The following is a 26,560-nucleotide window of genomic DNA, read 5'->3' on the forward strand; positions in this document are numbered from 1 at the left end:
AGACCTCCCTGTTTTATACACTTTTATGTGTTGACTTGGTTTAGTGGTAATCTTTTAGCGGGATGTTCTTAATTGTTATTGACTTGGATTGTTTTACTGTTTTTACTGTTATGATTTGCTTCTATTGTTATGAGCTGCCTTTGGAGGCATCATGCAAATAGCACCTATGAATAAATACTGCAACCATAATATTTCATAGTAAGGCTTAGTAAAACTTAAAGCAATATTCTTGCATGCATATTAACAGTTCTTCTTAGAAAATGCCCTGTTAGGTAGATGATATGATTCAAAATGGAGTATCACAGATAGCAGCTTGCTTAAGGCTACCCAATGTTTATGGGAGAGTTCAAATTTGGACTACCCAGCCCATCACGCGTGATCTCAGCTGTTTCACTAAACCACCATGATGGGAAAGGACAGCAATGTGCCAGTATTCCTGCATGAAACATTTTGATATATTACAGTAGCTCAGGTTGGGCAATCTTTTATTTATCAAAGCCAGATTTAATTTGGCTAAATAACAAAGGCGAACCATTTGTCATCAGAAAAGTCATTCTGAATGATGTGTTGAAATAGCTCACAATTTAGAATTTAAATAAATAATACAGTGTCATTAGCATCAAGAAACCCTTCAGAAAAGACAGCAACAATTAAACCCCAACACAAAGCCACATTTTAAATTTACACTTAGTAAATCAACCAATTAATCATAGTAATTTGTCTGTTAATGTTTCCAGGAGGAATACTCAATAGACAACATGAATAAAATCTTTGAGAATGATATGGATAAAGCATTCTTCCTGATAAACTGGAAGGAAAAGCACTGTTTATTTGACCTATTTCTTGAAGGTGGTGCAACTGATTAAGCCAGGCCATTGGCATACACCAAGGAGACAGTCAGGATCAATTCAAGTTGAGACCTATGGCTCATGGCAGATTATTCCAGACCCCCTAACCGATTGATTAATTAGCTGAGAGCCAAGCTTGGATAAATATAGCTTATCAGCAGCCACCTTCTACTTAACACCTGAGTAAGAATGCCCGCAGTAAAGATTTTAATCTAGCAGCACAACCCTTCTAGAACTCCCACTAGCAAAGCAAACAGTAAGACTCAAAAGTATATTCAAAATCATTGTAGGAGCCCAGAGCGAGCTTCATAAAAGCTATGAACTGCAGCAAAGGGTCTGTATAAGGAAAACATGCAACAAACTTAATGAGTGAACAAAAGCAATTATTTTTTTACACTGGGTTATTATCTGACACCACTAACCTGATATGGAGCCATGTAAGCACTGGTGTGGTGCCCCCTCCAAACACCCAGACTGTGAAAAACACTATGAGTAAGGTAGTTGTAAACATCATTTGCTTAGGCTGCGATTCCGTGTCCCGTATTGCCAGAGCAAATGCTATTGCACCACGTAAACCTGAGAGGGACAGAAGTGGGAGAAAGAACAAAATGATGTAAAAACCATGGAGAGGGACAATGTTTCAGCCCAAATTTTTATAGTGGGGGTGGGGGTGGAGAATAAAGTAGCAGTAGACTACAAATAGATAACATCTGCTTTACTACAGAACTCTATGGCATTTTCCAGACAGCCTTAAAGTTCCACTTTCATTCCCTGATGTTATCTTTTTTCTTGTGCCCAAACAACTTTGTAAACATCCCAGTGCTGTCCTAGTTCTTCCCATTTCCCCCCTGGTCCTTTTAAAACTGGTGTCCACCATACTTTTTATTTGCATTGTGAAATGAATCTGCAAGAAAGCCTCTTTTTTCAGAATCTGAACATTTCCCTCTACCTTGAGGACTGCAGGTTTGGGCATTTAAAAAAATCTGCATGCCAGACTCTACAAGACGGTTCTTCTGTTCATGAGGACAGTGATGGTTGCTGAGCTGGCACCTCCCCCCCCCTTTTTAGAGTCCCCCCAGGCAGCATCTGGAAATCTGAAATGAGCTGTACTTTAATAAGATGTCATCAGGGTTTGTATTGTGTTTTTAATCTCATTGGTTTAATTGGCTGTGTATTTTTACCCATTGTTGTACAGTGCCCAGAGCCTGGCAGTTCTAATACTAATACTACTAATAATGTTTTAGCATTGGAAGGCACCTGCACTGAAACAAGCAGTCATTCGTAGTAGGAGTGCCAGCACTGCCCTCTTCATTTCAATCACTCTAGAGCAAATTATTGCACTTCCCTGGGCACCATTGATAGGATGGGATTTGAGGTGTGGGTCATCTCTTAACACCTCAGTAACTCCATTTTAAACACATTGTGATGTCACTCTTTAGTCTTTCTCAGCAAGACTGGGAGAATCTGAGATATTCTGGAGGTGTAGGGTCAGATTAAAAGGCATGCCCATCTCAGCAGCTCAATTCATTCTCACTGATACCTCTGATATTCACAGCTCCTCAAAGTTCAAGAGCTGAAAAGCCCTCAGAGCCATTTTTATCAAAGCAGTGTGTGTGTGGGGGGGGGGGAGAATAAAAATTTAAAGTATAAAGAAGAAATCAAGGATAACAAAGTGTGACCACTTAAATCTGACAGATTCAAACCTTTCAAGAGAGCCACTAAATCTTAGTGGTTAAAGCAGGGATGTGTGTGATACTTGGTGCCAACACCTTTCCCAATGCCCAACAACAGGGCTTTTTTTTTTAGCAGGAACGCACAGGAACACAGTTCCGGCTTGGTGTCAAGAGGCAATTTGCCTAATATGCAAATGAGTTCCTGCTGGGCTTTTCCTACAAAAAAGCCCTGCCCAACAATATTTTTAGAAAAAGGGTGGGGCCATGTGGGGCTTCAGCAACAGTTGCCACCACAGCAAAAGAATCTTCACTGTGTGACTAAAGGTCAGCTGCAGTAGCCATTGTATGACTAACTCTGTCTTTTATAGCAGCCATTTTTGGCCATGCCCACCATGCTGTGGCAGAATTGCAAAGTGCCTGCAGACTCAAAAAGGTGGGGGCCCCTTGGTTTAGAGTTTCAGATTAGGATCTGGGACACTCAGTTGTGAATCACCACTCTGTCATGGAAGGTTGCTGGGTGACCTTGGGCCAGTCACATACATATTCATTCTCAGATTAACCTATGATGTGTTAAACTGCTTTCATACTAGCCACATCTGTGATCTTATAATTTAAAAGCAGAGAGGATGCTTGGTGCAGCCTTTCAGGATCACCTTCATTCATAGGAAAGAATGCTGGCATTAATTAGGGCCCATCTTCTTTACGAAATTTAATTGGTTTTTATATTGGTTTATCTATCATGGCTTTCTCCACAGAATACTGAGAATTGTAATTTACGGTTGGTGCTGAGAATCCCATTAGAGATTTCGAGCCTACCTGACACGAATATCACTCCTAGCATTCTTGTGTGTGAGTGGGGGGGGAGGAAATGGCTTTTACCAGTTTAAGAATACAAGATGGCTCTTCTTATATTCTTAAACTACATCACATAAACAAGCATTTTGCCTAGCAGCCAGCTTCCCATACTGGCCAGTCAACAGAAGGAACCTCACAAAAAAACAAACAAAAAAACCCAAGTCAAGTCTGCATTGTAAATATGCTCATGGTATCTTTGGGGAAATTTTTAGTTCATTTACACAGTGTAATGGGAAGCAGCAAACTATATAAGCCTAAATGCCTCAAGATAATATGGAACCCTGGTATAAAGAAGGATCACAACCTTCCTTCCCAAACTGGATACTTATGAAATCCTGAAAGCCCAAGGAAGTTATTTCCAGACTGCCACTGGGATTTGTTTCATGTTTTAGCCTGAATATCTAGAAGCCAACCCTTAATGCTTATTAAATCTGCAGGGAATGCTTATGATACTAAATTGGGAGGGGTTGTAAATACAGTAGAAGACAGAAACAGGCTACAGGATTATCTTGATAGGCTGGAAAACTGGGCTGAAACCTATAAAATGAATTTTAATAGGGATAAATGTAAAGTTCTGCATTTAGGTAGGAAAAATCCAATGCATGGTTATAGGATGAGGGTGACTTGTCTTAGCAGTAGTATGTGTGAAAAGGATCTAGGGGTCTTAGTGGACCATATGCTGAACATGAGTCAACAGTGTGATGTGATGGCTAAAAAGGCAAATGCAATTTTGGGCTGTATCAACAGGAGTATAGTGTCCAGATCATGTGAAGTGATGGTATTGCTTTACTCTGCTCTGGTAAGACCTCACCTGGAATATTGTGTTCAGTTTTGGGCACCACATTTTAAGAAGGATATAGACATGCTGGAATGGGTCCAGAGGAGAGCAACGAAGATGGTGAGGGGTCTGGAGACCAAGTCCTATGAAGAAAGGTTGAAGGAACTGGGCATATTTAGCCTGAAGAGGAGGTGGCTCATGGCTGAGAGGTGATATGATCATCATCTTCAAACACTTGAAGGGCTGTCATATAAAGGATGGTGTGGAATTGTTTTCTGTGGCCCCAGAAGATAGAAGCAGAACCAATGGGTTGAAATTAAATCAAAAGAGTTTCTGGCTCAACATTAGGAAGAACTTCCTGATCATTAGAGCAGTTCCTCAGTGGACCAGACTTCCTTGGGAGGTCATGGGCTCTCCTTCCTTGGAGGGTTTTAAACAGAGGCTAGATTACCACCTGACAGCAATGAAGATCCTGTGAATTTTGGGGGAGGTGAGTTTCCTGCATTGCGCAGGGGGTTGGATTAGATAACCCTGGAGGTCCCTCCCAACTCTATGATTCTATAAACAACTGTATCCTTGTCTTCTCATCATTCCCCTCCACAAGTTGGAGGCCAAACACCTGTGATGTAAAATACTATGAAGGGTGACCTTGAAACCTCTTAGAAGGAACTGTTATATCTTTCCCCAGAACATGTGTATTCAGATATTTGTGTAATGTTGCATTACCTGTTTATTCATCCATGTTGTAGAGGGCCTTTACATAAAATAACATCTTTATGAAAAACACATTCCTTGCGGATTTATTACTGAAAATTTTAGAGTACGATGGAAACAACGGCACAGTTACCTAATATTAAAGGGCCAGGGTTTACTTCAGGCGCACATTTTAGAAATCTATGCTTGTGACTCTTTAGGGGGAAAGAAGAAACCATGACAAACTGTTTCCTTTTTAGTATTTTTATGTTGCCTCATAGGAGTATTGCATTTTATTTACACCATCCATTTAACTTGTGTGCAATAAACTTTATGACATTGTAGGGGGGAAATCTATTTTGCTTAGCCCAAAGTTTTTTTTCTTCTCCCTATTAAAATAGATTTCATGATGCCAGTGAGTCTTTCATGTTCTGACATTTTGCTCATGGTGAATAGAACCTTGTTAATAATATCCCAATCCATAATTCATTTAAAGGAATCTCCCAAGATTTCTATTGCTATTATTTCCAAGTAAGGTTGCTTAGAGTGCCAATCTTGGGCTGACTCTCAGGACCCTTCTGTCACACAACAGCAGTGGATTTGAGTCCATGTCTGTTGATATATAGCCACAGATGACATAAAGTGGTCGCATGAATGTGTGGATTACTTCAGATAGGATTACTTTTGATAGGATACTGTGAAAGAAAGGTGATCCTCATTCACTTGGACCATGGGTTGAGAATTCACACAACTGCTTTCGGTATGTCACCAGAAACTACAAGGAAAGTCTGGTATCTGCACAGCCAGTAGAACAACATTGATTATGTAGGTAGCATAGATTGTAAGCCAGCTGTTGATGGATGTGGGCTGTTACATTTTTAAGAGCCACATTAACAGTACCCTGCAAATAGAAATCAGCAGAGCAATCAAAGTTTGAGCTATCAAATATTGACTTATTTTGTATTCGTGTCATCTACAAGGTCACCTTCCACTGGGACACCTATGGTTGCTGGCCCCCAAAGATCCTTTGAGATGTCTGCCAGAGGCCTGGATAAAACATTCTGTTTGATATCAAAGCTGAGCCTGCTGAAACTGGCAAGAATTTCCTTGGACACTCTCACATGGAAGCTGCACAACTGCTGGAATGCTCCAGTGAGCATGTAATCAAAGGTCTTTTGTTTAAAGCCTCCAGAGCTCTCTTCCACCCATAGCCATAAATAATTGACTCAAGCTTGTTGGACAATAAATGGAGACCATAGAGTCCTCTCCACAATACAACTTTCTCCAGTGATTCCATCACAATCTCAATGAGTCATCCAGACATTTGCAGTTTTAGTTGAAGATGCCAGACCTGGTCAGCCACTCAGGTAAGTTATCCCACTGTCCCCTAAATCAACCCACCATGGCCATATTTGGGATTCCCCTTCAGCTTTCTCCCAAACTTCAAACACACCTATAAGATACAAGAACCTGCACTATGGATCTAATCTTCCTGACTGTCTTAAACTTTGTGTGCAATTTGGCCAGTGATAGAGTTCCTCACTGAAGTTTATGCAGTGCCGGATTAAACCCTTTGGAGGCCCCTAGGCAGTCAAAATCTTGGGGACCACTTCACAAATTATCTCAGAGTTGGAGTGCCTGGCCCATCTTCGCAAAAGCCCCTTTGACAAAGCTGTGGGGGAGAGGCAGAGAGAGGCAAACTTGGCAACAACGCCAAGGGATCTGTGCATACAACAGATTTAAACGATCCCAAATAATTACCTGGAATGTGTACATGGTTCTACAAGTCTAGAGGATTCTCTGCATGTGATGGAGCCAACACAGGGACCAATTAGGATTGCATTTTGAGGAGGGATCTTTTTTTTAATATATGAGGAACATTCAAAAGAGGTCTCTTCCATATGAAGGAGTCTAGCCCGTGCTATTGCCTCAACATTCTACCAGCATGGTATAGTGGTTAGAGTGCTGGAGTAGTACCTGGAGATTCAGATTCAAGTCTCTACTCTGCCATGGAAGTTTATTGGGTGTCCTTAGGCTAGTTGCCATCTCTCTGTGTAACTTAACTGACATGGTTGATGCTGAGAGGATGAAATGGAGGCTGAGAGAACAAAGCTTGATGCTGCTTTGGGTGTCCACTGGGGAGAAAAGTGGGGTATCAGTATCTAAATAAATGCCTACATTACTCTGTACATTCATAGCCCAGTGACAGTCAACAAAGAGTCCAATTAGGCTAGGTACTAATACCAAGGTAGTATGGTCATATGCATCATCCTGAGATTTTTACTATCCAACTGGCAACATTGTATGGTAAAATGGTCTGGGCTCACCTACAGGGATTTGATTCGAAACCGTCATTGCTACACATTAAGGGCCCATCTCAGTTTACCTCAGTGGCACAGAAGCTGCTTCTCTATGGCTATATCCCACAGTGCTGTGCTAGGTACAAGATCCATGTCAGTAAGGGATTTTAAGCTACAGCCCCATATTTTCAAGGCCTTTTAACCAGTAATTTTATGTTTGAGATCAACATGAAGACTTTAAATCCACCTTTTTCACATATGAATATTTGGAACAAAATGGACTTAAATCCTTGTTCAGAATCAGCCATATCCAGTGTCCAAATGTTTCCAATTGCAAAGTAATGGGGGTTTTATTTTGTAAAAGAAATCTTAAAAGCTTTAAACAACAGGTCTAACAAAACATGGCTTTTAAATGATAATGTGGAATTGCATTTGCAAAGTAATAACTAAGGTAAAGTTATACACCTATGGAGGCTAAATAAAACAGCAAAACGATAACAGTGGGAGCAGAGCCAGATCCATGTATTAAAGGATCCCCATAGAGCAGTAATAAGTAAGCTAAGCATGAGCCGGTAGTACGTCATATTTACAAAAGCACCCCCTCCCGTGTCTTGGAAGCATAAAAGAAATAACTCCACTTTGCACATAAAAAATTGTTTTTTGCATTATTGTTTTCTAAAAACACAAAGCAAATTGCAAACCTGGTATAATGAGCAAGGCCTTTAAATTAAACCAATAATTCAAGAGAGATGCTGAGAACTCTTTACAGATATTTATGAATTTTATATAAGTCCCCCTCCTCCATCACTCCAGTGAGGAGGATAAGGTACATTGGATTTGTTTCTCCAACCAGTGTAATGCATCTGCACATAGAATGCCATAAAGTGGTTCTTTCATAGTGCACAATAACACTTAGAAACCTGACTGGGGAAAAAATTGCAGCAGCCAAACAAATGTTCAAGAGTTAGTGGATACTCAGAGTCTAATAATTCATATTGAAATCTTCCTTTAAGAAGCGATTTATACTAATATTTTTATAAACTTGATGTGTAAATGACATCCTTAAGCATTTTACTTTGGGATTTACTTTACAATCTCAAGTCAATTTCAGAAACACTTAACTGTAGATTTTGGTAGCATTCAGACATCAAGATAAAGCATGGTAAGTGAAAAACATGTATACGCAACAAACTCTGCTTAATCTACCAGGTGGAAGTAAGAAATCCTAGTCTGTGTGTAACCCTTGTTTCTGTCTCTCTCCTGCCTCCTAGCAGGGAGGACTTCTTTCTTTTAGTGCTTTCTCTATAGCTGGGCAACCATAAGGGACAATGCTACTCAACAAACTGCAGGTTGTGAATTTAGATGACGCAACAAGCCACAAAGTACAAACTGTGTTAACAAATTAGCTACAAACCCTAGTTTGAAATCCTGGTTTGGTGCCAATCAACACACTATGGACCATCTGGGCAGCACAATGAACTGATGTTTGATCAGTAAGCTGAGGTTTGATGTCTGAATGCAGTTTTGTTCACTTTGTGTTCTTGCTAAGTCAGAAAGCTGAATGGTGGCAAGGTACATTGTCAAAACCAAAATCAGGGATATAATTTTTTTTGGACATATAGTGCAAGTTTATCCTTAATGTTAATGGAATGGGATATGTGTGGACAACTGGACACACGAACAATGATATTGCCCCTACAGGTGCCTACGAAACACTGTGTAGCCAAATCATACAGGATAAGTGTACCATGTGTGGCCAGAAATACCGGTGTATACATATCCTTTAAATCCTACTGGAACTTAATTCAGTTCCGCAGGGCCTGTAAGACTGAGATGTTCCATTGGGCATATGGTTGAGGATACAATGGCTAGTGAGATCAGTGGCCTCTCAGGTTTATCCCCCCCCCCCATTTTTGTCTGCATTCTTCCTAGCTAAGAACTTTCCCATTGGTGGAATATGATGTCATACTAGCCACCCCAGTTGCTTGCTGGAGAAATGTGTGACATCGTCTAATGATGCTGGAATCTAAATATATGTACTTATTGCTTATTTTATTCATATTTATTGTATGTATTTACTCAGCACTGATTAGATATATTGTGTGCTGCCCTGAGCCGAATTTTGGGAAATGGATGGGATAGAAATGTATATATGTATTCATTTTTTTCTATACTGCCCATAGCTGAAGCTCTCTGGGTAGTTTACAGCAAATATAAAACAATAAAATACAATAGATAAAAATCAATTAAACATTAAAAACTGATGTAAGATAAGATAACACAAAAACATTAAAGAACAAACAGACCTGACCAAAAAAGATCTGACCCAAAGTGACGAAAAACCCACTAATTTTTCTAATCATATTGGACCCCTGCTTAACCAGGGAGGTCTCTATAGGACTTCACAAAGAGAGCTGTCTTATGTGGGCACCTAAAAGATGACAAATTTGGCACCAGATGGGCTGCAGCAGGGAGTCTGTTCCAAAGATTGGGTGACATTAATTGTAACCTCACTTGGGCAGATGGTGCATGTGTATAAATTAGATTCCCCTTTATGGGATTTGGGGCTCAGTAACCACAATATTTCCATCTTCTATGATTGTTAGAAACACAGGTTTTATATTGAGTGACTGCTCAGAACAAAATCTGAGTCCAGTAGTATCTAGAAACCAACAAAAATTTCCAGGGTATAGGATTTTGTGAATCAATGCTCATTTGGTTGGATACATATAATGCTACATATAACATGGTTTCACTGAGATTATGATAGAAACTTTGTTAGCTCTTTAAACATTATACCCTGGAAAATTTTGTTGGTCTCTAAGATGCTATTGGACTTGAATTTTATTCTGCTACTAACACAGTTATCCACCCCAAAATGTTTAGAATCCAGAATCCTACACTGAATATGTATGTACTTTGCCTCTTTTCCTGCTGTCTTCCAGGACACAGTTAAATGTTGATGTTACCATATGGGGGGAATAGTTCAAATTTAAATCATGATGACATTTCTCTGTCAAAAACAATTATTATTATTTCATTAATGGGAGCAGATTGGAGCAATTCCTGGGCAAATATAGCTGAAGCTAAAGAAGAAAAGAATGACATGCAGAAAAGAGCAAAGTTATTTTATCTTGTCTGAGCAGTATCATTTCTTCTATTGCTTCCCACTCAAAAAAACAATGGTAATTTTCCTCCCATAATCATACAAGTTCAGTATAGTTAAGAAGCAACACATTTAAAGAAGTAACAGAGTTCCTATCATAGCCCCAGTGAAACTGTGTTATATGTAGAATTATACCTAGAGCATTATATGTGGACTGAAAATGCTTGTTCCAGGTGTGTCTATAAATAAATAATGAACAAAACAAAAGCTTTAACCTCCAAGACCCGATCATTATACAAGCCTTTTACATATTTTATATGCTTTGAATAAAAATCATTAAATTTTGTAAGAAAGGGAAGAAACAAAAATTCTAGCTGTTAGATCATTACAAAAGTTGCTCGTCGTCTTTGAAATGGCTGGAAGCAAAACATTAAAACCTAACAACTGAATGGTGGACCCCCATTCAGCTGTTAAGTTTAAATAGCTGGCAGCCATTTAACACTTTGGTTTTGCTCCCCACCTCTTCAGTGGCAAACTGAATAGCCAAACCAAAGCAGCCAATAAATGTTCAGGGAACGTGCCTTCCCTGAACATCAGTTCCCAAGCTCCAGACTGGTCTAAATTTGGCCCAAATTTTGGCTTATGATCTGGTTCATGTCTATCCTTAATCCCAACCACTGATGTGCTAAAGTAAACAGAAATTTAACAATGTAGTCTGACAATATTTCCCTTAAACACTTAGCAAACATCTTATCCTTGTTAATCAACCCTTTATCACACCAGTTTTCATTTATGGTCTGGTTCAGACATTTAACTGAGCAGCAACAATTTTGCATGCGGGTAGTGTGAGATGCAACCAAAGTAAAACATGACACGAGTGCTCTAAGCAGAGAATCATATACATTTTTGTCCTTTCAGGTGAAGTGAAAAAATCATGCTGAATGGGCATGGGCTAATGTATGTTCCAGAGGGGACAGAGCCATACATCCTTTTTCATGCAATGACTGCTACCACCAAAGAAAGTTTCTTAAATGGCCTCTAGTTCCACCACAGCAAGACCTAACAACATTGTCAGATAAGAGGGGTACATTTCAAAAATTGGTGAGCCACTCCCAGAACAGCTGGGATGAGAGTAAAGCAGAGACAAGGTAGCCATTCTAAAACAGGAGACTACTAGTTTAGGACAGAACTGAATTAGTTTTCCTTTACTACTTTCAAGTCTACTTCATAAACTTCCATAATGGGCAGACTGGACCTTGGTGATTAAAATGATTAAAATCATTACTGCACATCATCAGACGAGAAGATGCAAAGCTTTCATAAATCTTTCTAGTGAAGTTAGCAGATCAAGGAGTAGCTAACATGTCATTGTCTAGTAAAGAATGTTAGCATGCCTCTCATCTCCTTTCATGAGAATCATATTTTTCTGTGTGCCATTCTCTCTTCAGCAAATGATATAATGGCAGATGCAATCAACTTACCTGAGAACATCATCATATGCTGGAAATTCCTGGGAATCTTTTGTTTTCGGCCCAAGTTGAGAATGAAGGAAAGTGGATATATGTTGCAAGCTCTTGCTATGAAAACTGCCACCTATGTAATTTAAATAAAGAAACTGAGGAAAATAAGGGAGCAACCAACAGCCAATTATGTGTAACGTTATAAAAAAAAAGAGTTGCCCTCTGACTATGGATTAGAAACAAACCCACTATTTATATATCATAATTTAATACAGACTTATAGATAGTTGACTTAAACCTTCCCCAGAACAAAGAAAGTTGTTCAGTTCCAAAGTTTCTTCCAACCTAATCTTGAACCCCCTCCCTCACACACAGCACTGCAACCTCTCTGGATTCATGTTCCATCTTTATCATCTCTGAGATGATGGCTCCCTCAATCTTCCTATGAACCCTTCACAATAAATTGTTCAGACGCCAACAGTGTCATTTCCTCAAACAGTAGATTCAGAAAGGATAAATGTACTTCAGGACATGATTACTGTCTCATTTCTGCACAATGTGTATTGTCTCTGTCTAATATTCTCCACTTCAGTTTCTTTCCCCCCCCCTTTCAATTATCTTTGTAGGGACCAAAAAATGGTGTGTTTTTTTTAATTATCCCTCTGCGCATCTAATGCCAAAGTTGTGTTAATAGCCGTTTTAGATTAAAAAAAAAATAAAGACATTTCTGACAAAAAGAAGGGGGGGAATTACAGTTCTTAACTGTATACAGATATCCTGCTGGCAACATCTTTCCTCCAATACCTTATCCCATCTACCAGAGACCTACTTTATCATCTAAAATTTGAGCCATGCTGTGTATATAAGAAGAAGACAGCCTGTGATGCAACATTCAGATGTATTACCTCTTGCGAAGACTTGAGGAGCATATAGACAAAAGCCAGTTGTCACACCTCCTCAGCATGTTTCTGTCTTATGACTACCTTGTATTCCATAACTGTAGCTTCAATATTAGTGGGTATGCTAGATCTAGGATCACCAACCCCCAGTTGGTGCCCCGTGGCACAGAGTGTTAAAGCTGCAGCACTGCAGGCCTAAGCTCCGCTCACGACCTGAGTTCGATCTCCGGCAGAAGCTGGGTTTTCAGGTAGCCGGCTCAAGGTTAACTCAGCCTTCCATCCTTCCAAGGTCGGTAAAAGGAGTACCCAGCTTGCTGGGGGGGGAAGTGTAGATGACTGGGGAAGGCAATGGCAAACCACCCCATAAAAAGTCTGTCGTGAAAACATTGTGAAAGCAACCCAGAATTGGAAACGACAGGTGCTTGCACAGGGGACCTTTCTTTTCCTAGATCTAGGGTCACCAACCCCCAGTTAGGGGCTGGAGATCTTCCAAAATTGGGACATCTTCAGACTACAGAGATCAGTTTCTCTGGACAAAATGGGTGATTTGGATAGCGGACACTAGAGCATTACACTCTGCTGAAGTCCCTCCTATTCTTCCCTAGCTACACCCACAAATCCCCAGGACTTTCTCAATCCAGAGCTGGCAGCCTGAGTGAGATCATACAATTTTTTGGAATGACAAAGCCAGTCTTTGTGACATGGTTGATGCTGGGGTATGTATCATGCTAATCAGGTTCTTCTATTTACTCTGTGTAAGGGATTGGTGCAAGAATATTTGGCATGACAAATTCCACTGAACAGACAATTAGTCCATCCACTCCCACCAGAAATAGAAGATTACTCCAGAGACCTGCATGAGAACAAACAGCCCTTTAAATGCAATCTCCTTTTTCCTGGTCCAGAGAGACAGAAGGAGTAGATACTCTGGGTGGGGATTGGAAGAGCTCACAGTTAGCAAAGTAATAGAGAATAAACTTATTTTCATATCAAGAAAAGACGAGACAAAGTAAGATGACATCTAGTTTTCAATATTTACTGTTTAAAAATTGGGGCCAGACCAAAACATAGATCATTATGGGATGAAACTAACTTTTAAAAAGATAACAATTGTGAGACTTTCTTTCCTCTGTTATTTCCCCAGACAAAGAGGGATTGAGGAGGAAGCCTTTATTCTGGCCTCAGAATTGGGAAGGAGAGTGGGTTCTGGCACCTGGTCCTTTTAGTTCTGTGAATTGGCTCATTCCAGCCCTCTCTCTCATCTTCTGGGAACTCAGTCCTTCCCTGGTCAGGTGTGGTCCCTTCCCTTTTACAGGACTCCCTGGCCCTACCCCCACCTGGACTGGATCCAGATTGGTGACAAAATCAGCTTCCCCATCTTTCAAAGGGCAAAAGCTTGTAGCCCAAGGCTTTGATCAGGCCCATCTGGCTTTTTTCTCCCCCCTCCCTCCCCTCCTGTCCTTACCCTTTGAAGCTCCCAGGCTCTTACAGCTCCCAGGCTCTTTGAAGCTTCCAGGCTGAGACTCTTTCAGTTTCAGCCTGGGAGCTTCAAAGGCTCTTTGAAGCACCCTTTGAAGCTTGCAGGCTGAGTCCCAGGTTCTTCCTGCCTTTCTTTGCTCGCTGCTGCAAGGAAAACGTGGGGTGGATTTTAAGATCCATTCCACATTTTCCTTGCAGCTTTGTTGGTACTCTGCAATGGTTTCTGTGACGGAACCGGCCCGATTCTGCCTTCAGACCCGGTCCCGTCAACTTCCTATTGAGTCGCCAACTCCTGGAGGGAGCTATTTCTCCTCCTGCCACTTGGGCTCGCTGCCAGCACCTGCTCAGTCTAGGGGTTCAGATTGAGAGGAACAGGACTCCCAATCCCCCTCTCCGGTTATGAGGCCAGGCCTCAAGGTCCTCTGCCACCCTGTACTTGGGTATCACAGAGACCTCAGCACTTCTTTGGGGAACCCCTGGAGGATTGGCACCTTTTTTTTTTTTTTTTTTTTTTTTTTTTTTTTAGAATTTTACATTTTATTGAGATAGAAAAGAACAATACATGGACAAGAGAAAGAAAAAGAACAAATATACACCAACAAGCAACACATACAAATAGTACATAGCCTAATGAAAAGCTAGGCCATAGACAAAATACAAGCATCCATTCCCCCTTACCCAACCAAGCACACTGGGGGGGAGGAGAGGTTTCGATAAAATAAGAACAAGTTTTCTAATTATAATTTCACAATTATTTCAGCTGTACTTTACATAAGGTAGTTTAAAACTAAACATTAACCTTTTCCTTAGATAGTATTTATGGCATGTTTTAATATAGTTACTCCGTGTCAAATCCTTTACTTTTAGCCCATTTGTACACAGGATCCCATTCCTCCTGACACTTCTGCACATTTCCATTTCTTAATCTTGTGGACATTAGGTCGGCCTCAGCGGTTTCTAATAGTTTATTTATAAACTCTTCTCTGTTCGGGGTTTTCTCACCTTTCCAATACTTGGCATATAGTATTCTGGCAATTGTAATTATATACATTAGCAATTTCAACTTTGTTACCGGCACTTTCTGCCTGCAAATGTTCAAGAGATATAGTTCCGGCACATGGGTAATTTGTGTTTCTAAAATTTTTTGAGTCCAGATGTTAATTTGCACCCAATACTTTCTAGCTGATTTGCATTGCCACCATATGTGGAATAAAGAGCCTTTAACTTCTCGACATTTCCAGCACTTGTTTGAATATGTGGGGTAGATTTTTGCCAATCTATTAGGTGTAAGATACCACCTGTAAACCATTTTATATAAATTTTCTTTAAGATCTGCTGGTCTTATCAGCTTTAAATTCTGTTTCCATAATCTCTCCCATTCCTCTAAATCTATGTTATAGCCAAAGTCTTGGAGCCAACGGATCCATGTCTCCTTCACCACTTCGTCACTCATCTTAATTTGTAGCAGCCAATCATACACCTTGGAGATCATTTTCTGCTTAGATTCTATAATCAAATCTAACTCAATTTGTGTGTTCACAAAACCTTTTTCTTTATCAGCCCGAAATCTTGATCTTAGTTGACACTGAAGCCACCAACTTAACTTGCCAATCTCTTCTTCAATCAGTTCGTTTTTATCATTCAATAAATATGCATAGTCCTGTGGGCTGTCCCAGTTATACAGATTGGGGTGAGTCAAAGCTTCAATCGGAGATATCCACTTGGGAGTATAGAAATATTGTAGCTTGATATCACTCCAAATCTTGTACAAGGATCTTCTTATTTCATGCCTAAGGAAATGACCCGTTTTTGCAGGAGCATGGTACCACATATAGTTGTGCCACCCTTCACCCAGGCCAGCGCCTTCAATGATCAACAGTCTCTTATTGTCCAGTTTACACCAATCTCTTAGCCACGCCATGCCACATGCTTTATAGTATAGGTTCCAATCTGGGAGAGCTAGGCCGCCTCTTAACTTACTGTCTTGTAAAACTTTCAGTTTAATTCTAGCCTTCTTGCCCTGCCAGATAAAAGTCTTAGACATGGTATTAAGTTGTTGAAAAAAATTTTTGGGTATCATAATTGGTATTGTCTGAAACAAGAACAGGACTCTCGGGAGGATATTCATCTTGATTGTTGCAATTCTGCCCAAAAGTGAAATCTGAAGATCTTTCCAATTGGTTAAGTCATGACGAATCGATTTTAATATTTTTTCATAATTGTCTCTATACAAAGTCCTTAGATCATTTGTAAGATGAATTCCCAAATACTTAATTTTTTTCTCATGTTTGAATCCTGACAGTTCCTCAAGTAACCGGATCTGGTCCTCAGTCATATTCTTGGATAGAATTTTAGTCTTTGCAGCGTTCAACTTAAAGCCAGAGACTTCGCCAAATTCTCTTATTTGTTGTTTCAAAAGAGGTATCGAAGAAACAGGTTGTTCCAAAATGAATACGAGGTCGTCCGCAAATGCCAAAGTCTTCAACTCTATACTGTGTATTCTTGTACCTTGAATTCGGGTATCCTCTCTAATCTTCTTAATCAACGGTTCCAACGTTAAGATAAAAAGTAAAGGAGAGAGAGGACAGCCTTGTCTTGTACCTTGTTCAATTTCTATTGAGTCTGTCATTACTCCATTAAAACTCACTTTTGCTATTTGTTTTGAATACACCGCTTCCACCATTCTGATGTACCTTTCACCACATCCAGTTGCAGACAATATAGCTTTAATAAAATTCCAATTAACATTGTCAAAGGCTTTTTCTGCATCAACAAAAATTGCCGCAAATTCTTTATCCGGATGTTCCTTATAATATTCAATTACATTCAACAAAAGTCTCACATTCTGATTCATTAATCTTCCTGGGACAAAACCAGTTTGGTCTTCATGAATCAGGCTTGGAATTACTTTCTTCAATCTATTTGCGAGTATCGCTGCAAAAATCTTGTAGTCGCTATTCAAAAGTGAAATTGGCCTATAATTTTTGACTTCTACTGGATCAGTGCCATCTTTATGAATAAGTGTAATTAAAGCTTCTTTCCAAGAATCCGGGATCACCCCTGTATTATAAGCCTCCTCAATAACTCTCTTAAAAGGTAGCAATAATAAATCTTCAAATGTTCTAAAAAATTCAATCGGTAAACCATCCGGACCTGGGGTCTTATTACTTTTTTGAGTTTTAATTACCTGCACAATTTCTTGTATTGAGATGGGACTGTCCAAACTTACTTGTTGTTCTTTAGTTAGTTTTTGTACCTCCACTCTCTTTATGTAATCTTCTTGATTTAACTGTTCAATTTTTTGTTTCTTATAAAGGTTCTTATAAAAATTTCGGATAACGATTCCCATTTGAGAGTTTTGAAATAAGTCCTCATTGGTTTCACTTTTCAGCATTTTAATGATCTTTTTCTCCTTTTCTTTCCTTAATTTGTATGCCAGCCATCTACTCACTTTGTTTGCATTTTCAAAGTGGTTTTGTCTTGTCCATTTTAATTTTTTTTCGATTTCTTCTGCTAATAAAATATTAATCTTGTGTTGAATGAAACTAATTTTGGCCTTCACCTCCTTTGGATTTCTCGCTTTCTGTTGCTTCTCAAGATGTTGCAGTTTCATTATGAGATCATTGTACGCTTTCTTACGTTCTCTATTCCTCCTCGCTGTATATCTAATAGCAACACCTCTAAAGAAAGCCTTAAATGCATCCCAAATAACTGGGACTTTGGTATCTTTTTCCACATTAATCTTGAAGAATTCTTGAATTTCTTCTTTAGCTGATTCTACAAATTGTGTTTCTCTTAAGATTTGCAAATTTAAAGTCCATCGAGGATTTCTTGATTGCTGCTCCAGAATTAACGTAATTGGGTTATGGTCTGCATATGATTGTGGGAGAATATCAGCCTGACTGACCGAGAGAATCATATTTAAAGATATCCAAAACATATCAATTCTTGACCAGGTTTTATGTGCGTGAGAATAAAACGTAAAGTCTGTGGTAACCGGATTTTTTGTTCTCCACGCATCCACCAAATTAAGTTCCTCAACCATTTGCAAAAAGGAATTCGGCACTGTATTACGGTTTTTCTTTCTCTTCTGAGGATCATCGTATTTCTTATCCATTTTTATATCAAATACTGCGTTATAATCTCCCACAATACAGTACCTATCAGAATTGAATTCGCTCAGTTTAAGATACAAGGCTTGGTAAAATTTTTCTTGGTTGTCATTGGGGGCGTAGATGTTCCCTAGTATTATTTTAAGTCCGTTCAATTCAATTTCTACTATGATAATTCTTCCTTGGTCATCCGAGTATAGGCAATTTGACTTGATATGTTGGGAAACATAAATCGCGACTCCTTTCTTCTTTTTGGATGGATCACATGAGGAATATAAAATTCCTAATTTCTTATTTTCTAGGTACTTCCGATTATCATATCTAATATGAGTTTCTTGCAGACAAATAATTTGAGCATCCGATTTTCTCAACTGTTGGAATGTCTTCCTTCTTTTGCCAGGTTCATTTAAGCCGTTTATGTTCAGAGAAAGTATTTTGGTACCCAGTTTGGAATTCATTTTAGAAGATCCTTACTATCCGGTATATTGGCTAAGTCTTTCCTGCTCTGAAGTCTAGTCTTGATCTTTTCGTGCTTCTTTTTCGGAATCGCCCCCTCAAGAGGTTTTGGGGAGTCTTCTTGCTCCTGTTCTTCTCCTGAATCAGATCCGTTAGGTTTCACATGTTCATTCCAGAATTCTTCCATCTTTGCCTCTGTGGTAATATTAAATCTTTTGGCTTGGAATGTGAAAAACAAACCTTGTGGGATCAGCCATCTGAATTGAATTTCATGTTGAATTAGCCAAGTAGATAGTTTCTTAAATTTAAATCTCCGCTGTCTCACACTCCAAGGTATTTCTTTCAGAATTTTAATCTTGGTTTCTTTCCAATTGAATTCACATTCTCTAGCTTTCCGTAAAATCCTCTCCGTAATTTCTGGGCGTGCAAACTTGACTTGCACCTCCCTAGGAAGTTTGTATTTCCTTGTGTAAGTTGAAGACACTCTTTTGGCCCAGAGGATATCTTTTGGGCCATCCTCCAGTAATTCTTCATCATCAACTCTTAGGATATCCATAATTTTATAGATTAAGTCCTCCTCCTTCTCTTCAGGCAGATTTTGGAAACGCAGGATCGTTGCCGCCTTTTCCATTTCTAATCGCATCACGCGGTCCTCCAGCTCCATAATTTCTGTTTGATGTTCCCTGACTAACGTGCCGGTCTGTCTATCACGCTCCTCCATTCTGTCGACTTTGGCTGTTAGTCCATGAACTTGCTGAGTATTGGCCAATAGTTGTTTTTGAAATTCTGCCAATTGTTCATTAGTTTTTTTAACCTGATACATCAAATCAGTTTTCAGCCCCTCTAGGGCTTCTTGATTCTGCTTGAAACCCGCAGAAACCATATTTTGTAGTTTTTCCAAGGCATCTTGCTGAACCGGTGCTGAGCCTGCTGACCCTGTTGGGCCTGCTCTTACTCCTCCAGCCGGGGGGGTACCTTGCAGAAATTTTTTAATCTTTGTTTCTGTCATGGTGGTTGAGCCTCCCAAGAATCTACTCAGAATACTAAGTCTACAAAATTACTACTAAACAGTGCTAAATCCAATCACCATTCAATAACCATCAATTCACCAATAATTCTTAAATTCTTAAGTTCTTAAATTCAATTGGCAGCTTAAAGTTTCCAGGTGCCTTGAAAAAGACAGTGGGGAAGTTCAATAGAGAACACAAAGCAAGAAAGAATACCCAACCAGAGATAAAACAGATGAATCCAACAATTTAAAAAGTATTAAGTTCAGTTAAATTGTTCTACTACTCTTCAAACATTTAAACCATTCACTTAGGCCAGAAGATTAAACACAAAGCTCCCCAAGTTGCCCCCCAAAATCACTGTCTTATCTTAACGGTTCTTTCTTCCTTCTTCTGCCTTCTCTCTTCCCTTCTTTCTTCTCTCTTCACTGCTCTATTTATGCCCTTGTTTGATAGATTAGCACTGTTCTCAGCCCTAGCCAATTGATACTTCAAAGTTCTGATAAAAAATGGTTCAATAAGAGCAGCCTTGATAAGTTGGTACTTCAGGGCTCCAAAGGTAGTTCATAAAAGCAAGAGTACAGTTCAGAAGAGGCAAACAAAGTTCCCAAAGTAACTTGGAGAGAGTAAACTGTAATCCAATAGGCACCCAAGATCTTCAATAGAGTGTAGCCACAGCTATAGCTGCTAAAAGCTACAGCTCTACCCTTTTAAACAGCTTGCAGTTAACTCAGAAACCCATAAACGCAGATCAGACGGAAGAGGGAAAGTTCCAAGGTGGCTAAGCAAAAGGCATTTTATAATCCAAAAAGCACCCAAAATCTTCAATAGAGCGTAGCCACAGCCGTAGCTGCTAAAAACTACCACTCTACCCTTTCAGCCAGCCTGCAGTTGGCTCTAGAGCGCAGAAACACAGGGAACAAAGCTGATCCTTGCCACAAATAATAATAAAGTCTGTCTGGAAAGAAGCCGATCTTCAGTAACAATTGCTTAGAGAGGGGAAGGGGAACCAAGAACGGAGGAGTCCAAAAAGAGTCAGAGTCAAGGTGGGGAAAGTTTCACACAAAATACCGTTCAGATTCCGGCCGGTTCCTGCACTTTCTAAACTTCCGCCTCAGTCCCTCTTCGGCTCGAATCGGCCATTGCACCTCGCCCTCCGTCTCTCCCCCGATCGCCCCCACCAAATCCAGCAGGAAAAAGGAAAATAACCCAACAAACTCAGTTCGTCTCACCCCCAGTTTGCTTCTTCCCCCTCCAAAAAAGAACGTTTTAGAGCCGCTCGTTCACCACGTCGCTCAGCCGATCCACCAAAAGTTAAGAAAAACAACTACGTGCCTCGCTCTCGCTTTCGCTCTCGCCCGAGCACCCGCACTCCGCCATTTGCCGCCGCACACTCACCAACTCCACCTCACTCCCACTACTCCAAACAAAACCGCTCACCGGCAGGCTTCTTTTAAGTTCTTCTTCCGCGGCTTGCAAGGGAACCTGACGCTACGAGGAATGAAGATCCAGATATAGGAAAGCACCTTCTAGGTAAGCTGAAAGGAGTTTACGCTTCCTCTCCTCTCCCCTTTCCGGCGGCACAGCTGGGCACATCAGTGTTGGTTGGGAAACGGTCAAAGGGGAAGCCAGTCCTGGGGGAGAAACCTTCGTCTCTCCCTCACATCCAGCAGCTCCCCGGACTTCGGAGCGTCTCAGACAGCTCCGTAAGGGGTGTCCACAAATAGTGGGCCCCCTCAATCTTCCACCAAACAGAACACCCTCCCCGCGCACTGAGAAGGAGTCCGCTTCACTCCGCCATTGCCGGAAGTCTCTCCGGAGGATTGGCACCTTATCCAACTGCATGCCTTCCCCCTTCCCCGGGGGCCCCTTTCTTAAAGCAGCGTGGTCTAAGCGGTCGGGATCTATGTGGAACAGAGATTGACTGCCAGCATTTAAAACAGTAAAAATATTTAATTAAAAGAGAAAAAGAAAAGAAAAGAAGAACAAAACAAAAACAGTTGCATGTGAATGGTTAGCACAGCACAGCACCCGCACAGCAAACAGCATGACAAAGAAAAGATGATTATAAACGCATCCTACTGTCCCTGGCCTAAACTTGCCCTGTCTTGCGGATTACTTACTTGGTCTGACTACCTGGGGGCCTTTTCCTGCGTAACTAGGCCTCTTCCCCAGGCAGGAGCTCCCATGCTCACATCCTTCTCCTTTGAGCGCTAGCTGAGAACTGACTTCTCTTCCTGGTTAACTCAAATGCAAAGAACAAAAGAACTTCCTGCTGCTCTAGGAGGTTTTCCCCCTAGAGTTGTTGGTTTGGCTCTGGAAGGGAGGGGGGGTTGGAGGGAGGCTAGGCCAAAGCCTGCTTAGGAGTTTCATGTTCCCCCCCACCTAAGATGGCGTTTCTCCACAGTTTCAAATGGAGTGGAGATGGTTACGTTTTCAGCTTTCCTATAGCTAGCTGAAACTCATGCTTTCTGGAGTTGTGTCCTTGCAAACAAGGATTGATGCTTTCATCCAGTTTATCTCTCCTGAATGGACCTAACCTAGTGAGTACTCTAATGTGGGAACCCACAGCCAAAAGGGGATATTATACTGGAAAGGCTTTGCCAATCTGAGTAGACTGGTGGGGAGAAGTTTACAAAGCCATTTCATTGTTTCCACAAAGTCAGAGCCTTGTGCTTTTTCTTGATGTTTTATTTTTAAAATTGCATTGCCAAATTCCACTAGTCCCCCACCTTTCCAACTTAAACCATTGGAAGAGTTTTAAGCATGTTTGTATTTTAAGTTTTAAAAAATATCTTTAATTGGGTTTGTCTTTGTCCATTATAAAGTTTATATCTCCACTACTTGGCATTTTTTATGACACTCATGGCCCGGCCCCACAAAGTCCCATTTGTGTCAGATCCAGCCCTCCTAACAAATGAGTTTGATACCCCTGTTGTAGAGCATCACTGCCTGCAGTCAGCTAGCTTTCAGATTACCTTAGAGCAATAGGCAGGAAACATGCTGATTAAACACTGGGATTCAACAGGTCAGTCTTAGGAACTCTGAATGGTAGAGTGACACCAAAGAGGTACAATCAAAATAAAATAATCACAGTGGTATTAAGGTTATTTGTTAAGAGTATTGGGCCAGGACCTGGAAGAGAGAGGTTCAAATCCTATTGAGACATGAAGCTTGCTGAGTGACTTCAGCCCAATCATTGTCTTTCAGCCTCACCTACTTCTCAGTGTAGCAAGGAAAAAAATTAGATATGGGGAAGATAATTGTGTGTACTGAGCTTTTTGGCAGATAAGATATTGGCAATTTTGATAGTTCTTTTCATGATTTTATTGGGGGTTTTTTTAGCTTTGAGAGCCACCTCAAGCAAGTCTCTGGAGAGGCAGTATATTCATTATCTAAATGAATAAATAATAGGTAATTACTTCACATATAAAAGTAAAAAGTCATTTTACAATGTCAAAGATTTCACCATAGAGATGGAGAGCAGGCACTCTGCATTCAGTAACTATAACTGGAGTAGTTTTCAGGGGGTTAGTATTTAGATAGTTTTTGCTTGTAAATATTGTGGTTTGAATACTGCTTGCATGATATTGTGCCTTTAAATTCTGTAGACTACAGTATTTTTGCAAAGTCCTGAAGCGTAGATCATTATTTTAAATCTCATTTTTAACAATTTAGGAATAGATGACTACATATATGCATGAAAGGGGCTGTAAGTGGATAAAATGCAACACTTTTCTTTATCTATACTGTAACTCTTTTTTAGGGTACGGGGGTATGAAGAGGGCATAAAGGGATGGAGCGCCCTGAGGAAACTCTAATCTTATCTTCCCATTTTCTGATATTTAAGCATCTGTTTTTGAGAAGCTGCTAATTAATGATATAATAAGTAAAATATATCTTAATTTCCACTGCTCCAAAATTGCTATAATGTTTCTTTCTCTGAAGCAAATAGCAGCTTCACGGGAAAAGGAATACTGATAAGGAAACCAGTGAAGTGGGAATGCTTAGGATTTAAATCTTTGCTCCCTCCTTATGGCAGTGATGAACCTAAAAAATAATTTCAGGAGATCCTGATCACAGGTTTGGCTCCCAATTGGTATGGCATGTACAGTCCTCTGCAGAAGTTCTATTGCCCAAATGTTGATTTTGGCTAATATGTTTATGCAAAAAGAGTTCCTTCAAAGCAGAATGTTTGATAACAACTAGTTTATGATGTCTTTAGTAAGGAGCATCATTTGCAATTGATAGTTCTGTATCATAATCTACATTTTTGAGCTGATCTAGAGAAATAAAAAGAAACGTTGGTTTAAGTCTGGACCTAGCTATGCAATTCTTTGCACAGGCTCAGTGCCCAAAGAGCTGTGTGAAACAGATTTCTATGAACTGCTGAGATCTTCTGGATACATGCTTGCAACAGCACCTTGCAGAGAGAAAAGAGCAGAACCTGTTCAGCATGAAGAGGGGATCTTGGCCTATACACACAAGTAACAAATTAACAATTTAGGGTTTCCATTCTCCAGGCCATGGCAGGGGATCCCCACTTTTTGGAGCTTCTGCCTACCACTGGCCAGCTGAGGAAACCCTTATCCCAAACAGCAATGTTGTGCAGCAGTGTCCCAGACATTATGACATCACATGGAAGTGACATCATCATGTTGGGGATGTTGCACAGTGACACTGCTTTTTTGGGCAAAACTTTATGGTTTGAGGACAATTTTACCATAGAGTTTTGCCCAAAAGAAGAGCATCACTGCACAACATCCCTAACACGATGACATCACTTTCACATGACATCATCATGTTGGGGCCATCATGCAACATCCCGTCCCCCTCCAGGAATGCCTCCCAAATCCCACTGCCAATGTGAAGGTAGGACCTAGTAACCCTAATATAGTTATAACATATAAATAAAGCCTTATAGTATATATATTTTCAGACTATATAACTAATACTTAAAACAAAGGATACAAATGCACCAAATATAAACAGTGCATTGAAGATGTGATTCTGGAAAGTAAACAGTGCTAATCCCATATAGCAGAAGATAACATTCTCTGCCAAGAAGTTCATGAATTCAAACATCTAAAATGAAAGAGAAACAAGAATGATTATTGTCACTGGGGATTATCATTACTGAATATCCTTCACATGTTCAACAAGAAGTATCATTTGGAGAGAATAAATATTAGGCTAAAAGGCCATTCCCAAATTCCCAACATGATCTGTAAAACACTGAGCCAGAATACCTGGCTGGATTTAAGCAGTGATAATAGGGAAGCCTCGTGGTGCAGAGTGGTAAAGTTGCAGTACTGCAGTCGGAGTCCTCTGCTCACAACCTGAGTTCGATCCCTGCGGAAGCTGGTTCAGGTAGCTGGCTCCAGGTTGACTCAGCCTTCCATCCTTCCAAGGTCGGTAAAATGAGTACCCAGCTTGCTGGGGGGAAAGTGTAGATGACTGGGGAAGGCAATGGCAAACCACCCTGTAAAAAGTCTGCTGTGAAAACATTGTGAAAGCAATGTCACCCCAGAGTCAGAAACGCCTGGTGTTTGCACAGGGAACTGCCTTTACCTTTTGATATTCAGAGCTGTCAGTAATGAATCTGAAATACTGGAGGCCTGATGGCCAGGAGGATGAGAATGGCCACCTTATTTGACTTAAGGTACCACATAAGTGTAATTCACTGATGCCTACAGGTAACAACTCTAGATTTGTCGTAATTAATATTTGCTGAGAGGTTTCTCAGTACAGATAACCACCTACACTTTCTAACCTGAGTACATATCGATTCTTTGGCAGATAATTTACTGTCATAGCTAAAAACATATTAGTTTATTGGCAGACAATATACTATCGCAGCTAAGAGGAAAAAATTTACTCTTAGTTGAGAAGAAAAGAGGGGTTTTTTACTCACAAAAACACCATTAGTTAATAGCCCCTCTCAAAATGGTGTCAGCGTGTCACAGAACTTGGTATTTGTGGGCTTTTTAAAAATTATTATTTGGCCATCTAATTTGGTATTTGCAAGTTTTTCCTGAAGTCTATCAGTTTCAGTAGCACTGAAAGCTTCTCTGAGATTAACTAACAAAGTATTCATGCTCCTAACATTCATATATTTACATATTAAATGCAAAAGAAGAAAACAATTATTATTAAGAATGGCATTAAAAGCCCTAAAGCCAACTTATACAGATCATATTTATCAGGTTCCTTGCATCAAATTTAAGGTAAGAATAAGTAACCAGTCATGTCTGGAATATATATCTGCACTGTTGTTATTAGAATGGAGATAGAATATAGTGAATGGGATGATTTAAAACAAAATTGTTAGGAACAATAATCAAGAACTATGGAATACCACCACCTTAGAAGGATAGAATCACAGAGCTGGAAGGGGCCATACAAGCCATCTAGTTCAACCTCCTGCTCAATACAGGAGAGCATCCCTGATAAGTGTTTGTCCAGCTTCTGCTTAAAGACCACCAGTGAGGGGGAGCTCACTACTTCCCTAGGCAGCTGATTCAATTATTGAACAGATGGATAAGCAAATGGAGCAGAAGTCCATCTGGGGCAGTAATGCTCTGTATTCTTGGTGCTTGAGGAGGGGCACAGTGGGAGGTCTTCTAACCCCACTGGTGGACCTCCTGATGTTTTTTTTGGCCACTATGTGAGACAGAGTGTTGGACTGGATGGGCCATTGGCCTGATCCAACATGGCTTCTCTTATGTTATTAACTCTTAATGTAAATCCCCACCCCCAATATCTAACCATATTCTTATCCCCTCATCGAATTCATTTCAGATGTTATTCCAACTCCCCCACCCCTAGTATTGGCAATAATCTTATTGTTTCAAGAAACATTTTCTTCCCCTGAGAAACAAATCTGGTTTTAAA

General features: G+C 40.2%; 1 protein-coding gene across 1 annotated transcript in view; it reads right to left on the reverse strand.

Annotated features, from left to right (window-relative positions):
• SLC9A9 (solute carrier family 9 member A9) overlaps positions 1 to 26,560 on the reverse strand; it is a 464,704-nt gene that overhangs the window by 174,122 nt on the left and 264,022 nt on the right. The window contains exons 10-12 of the mRNA XM_060242307.1: positions 24,638 to 24,751; positions 11,735 to 11,846; positions 1,271 to 1,424 (exon numbers count right to left, since the gene is read on the reverse strand). Coding sequence (XP_060098290.1) covers positions 1,271 to 1,424; positions 11,735 to 11,846; positions 24,638 to 24,751 — 380 coding nt within the window. The remainder of the gene's footprint in view (positions 1 to 1,270; positions 1,425 to 11,734; positions 11,847 to 24,637; positions 24,752 to 26,560) is intronic.

This window comes from Heteronotia binoei, chromosome 6 (assembly GCF_032191835.1).
Source record: "Heteronotia binoei isolate CCM8104 ecotype False Entrance Well chromosome 6, APGP_CSIRO_Hbin_v1, whole genome shotgun sequence".
Lineage (NCBI taxonomy): Eukaryota > Metazoa > Chordata > Lepidosauria > Squamata > Gekkonidae > Heteronotia > Heteronotia binoei.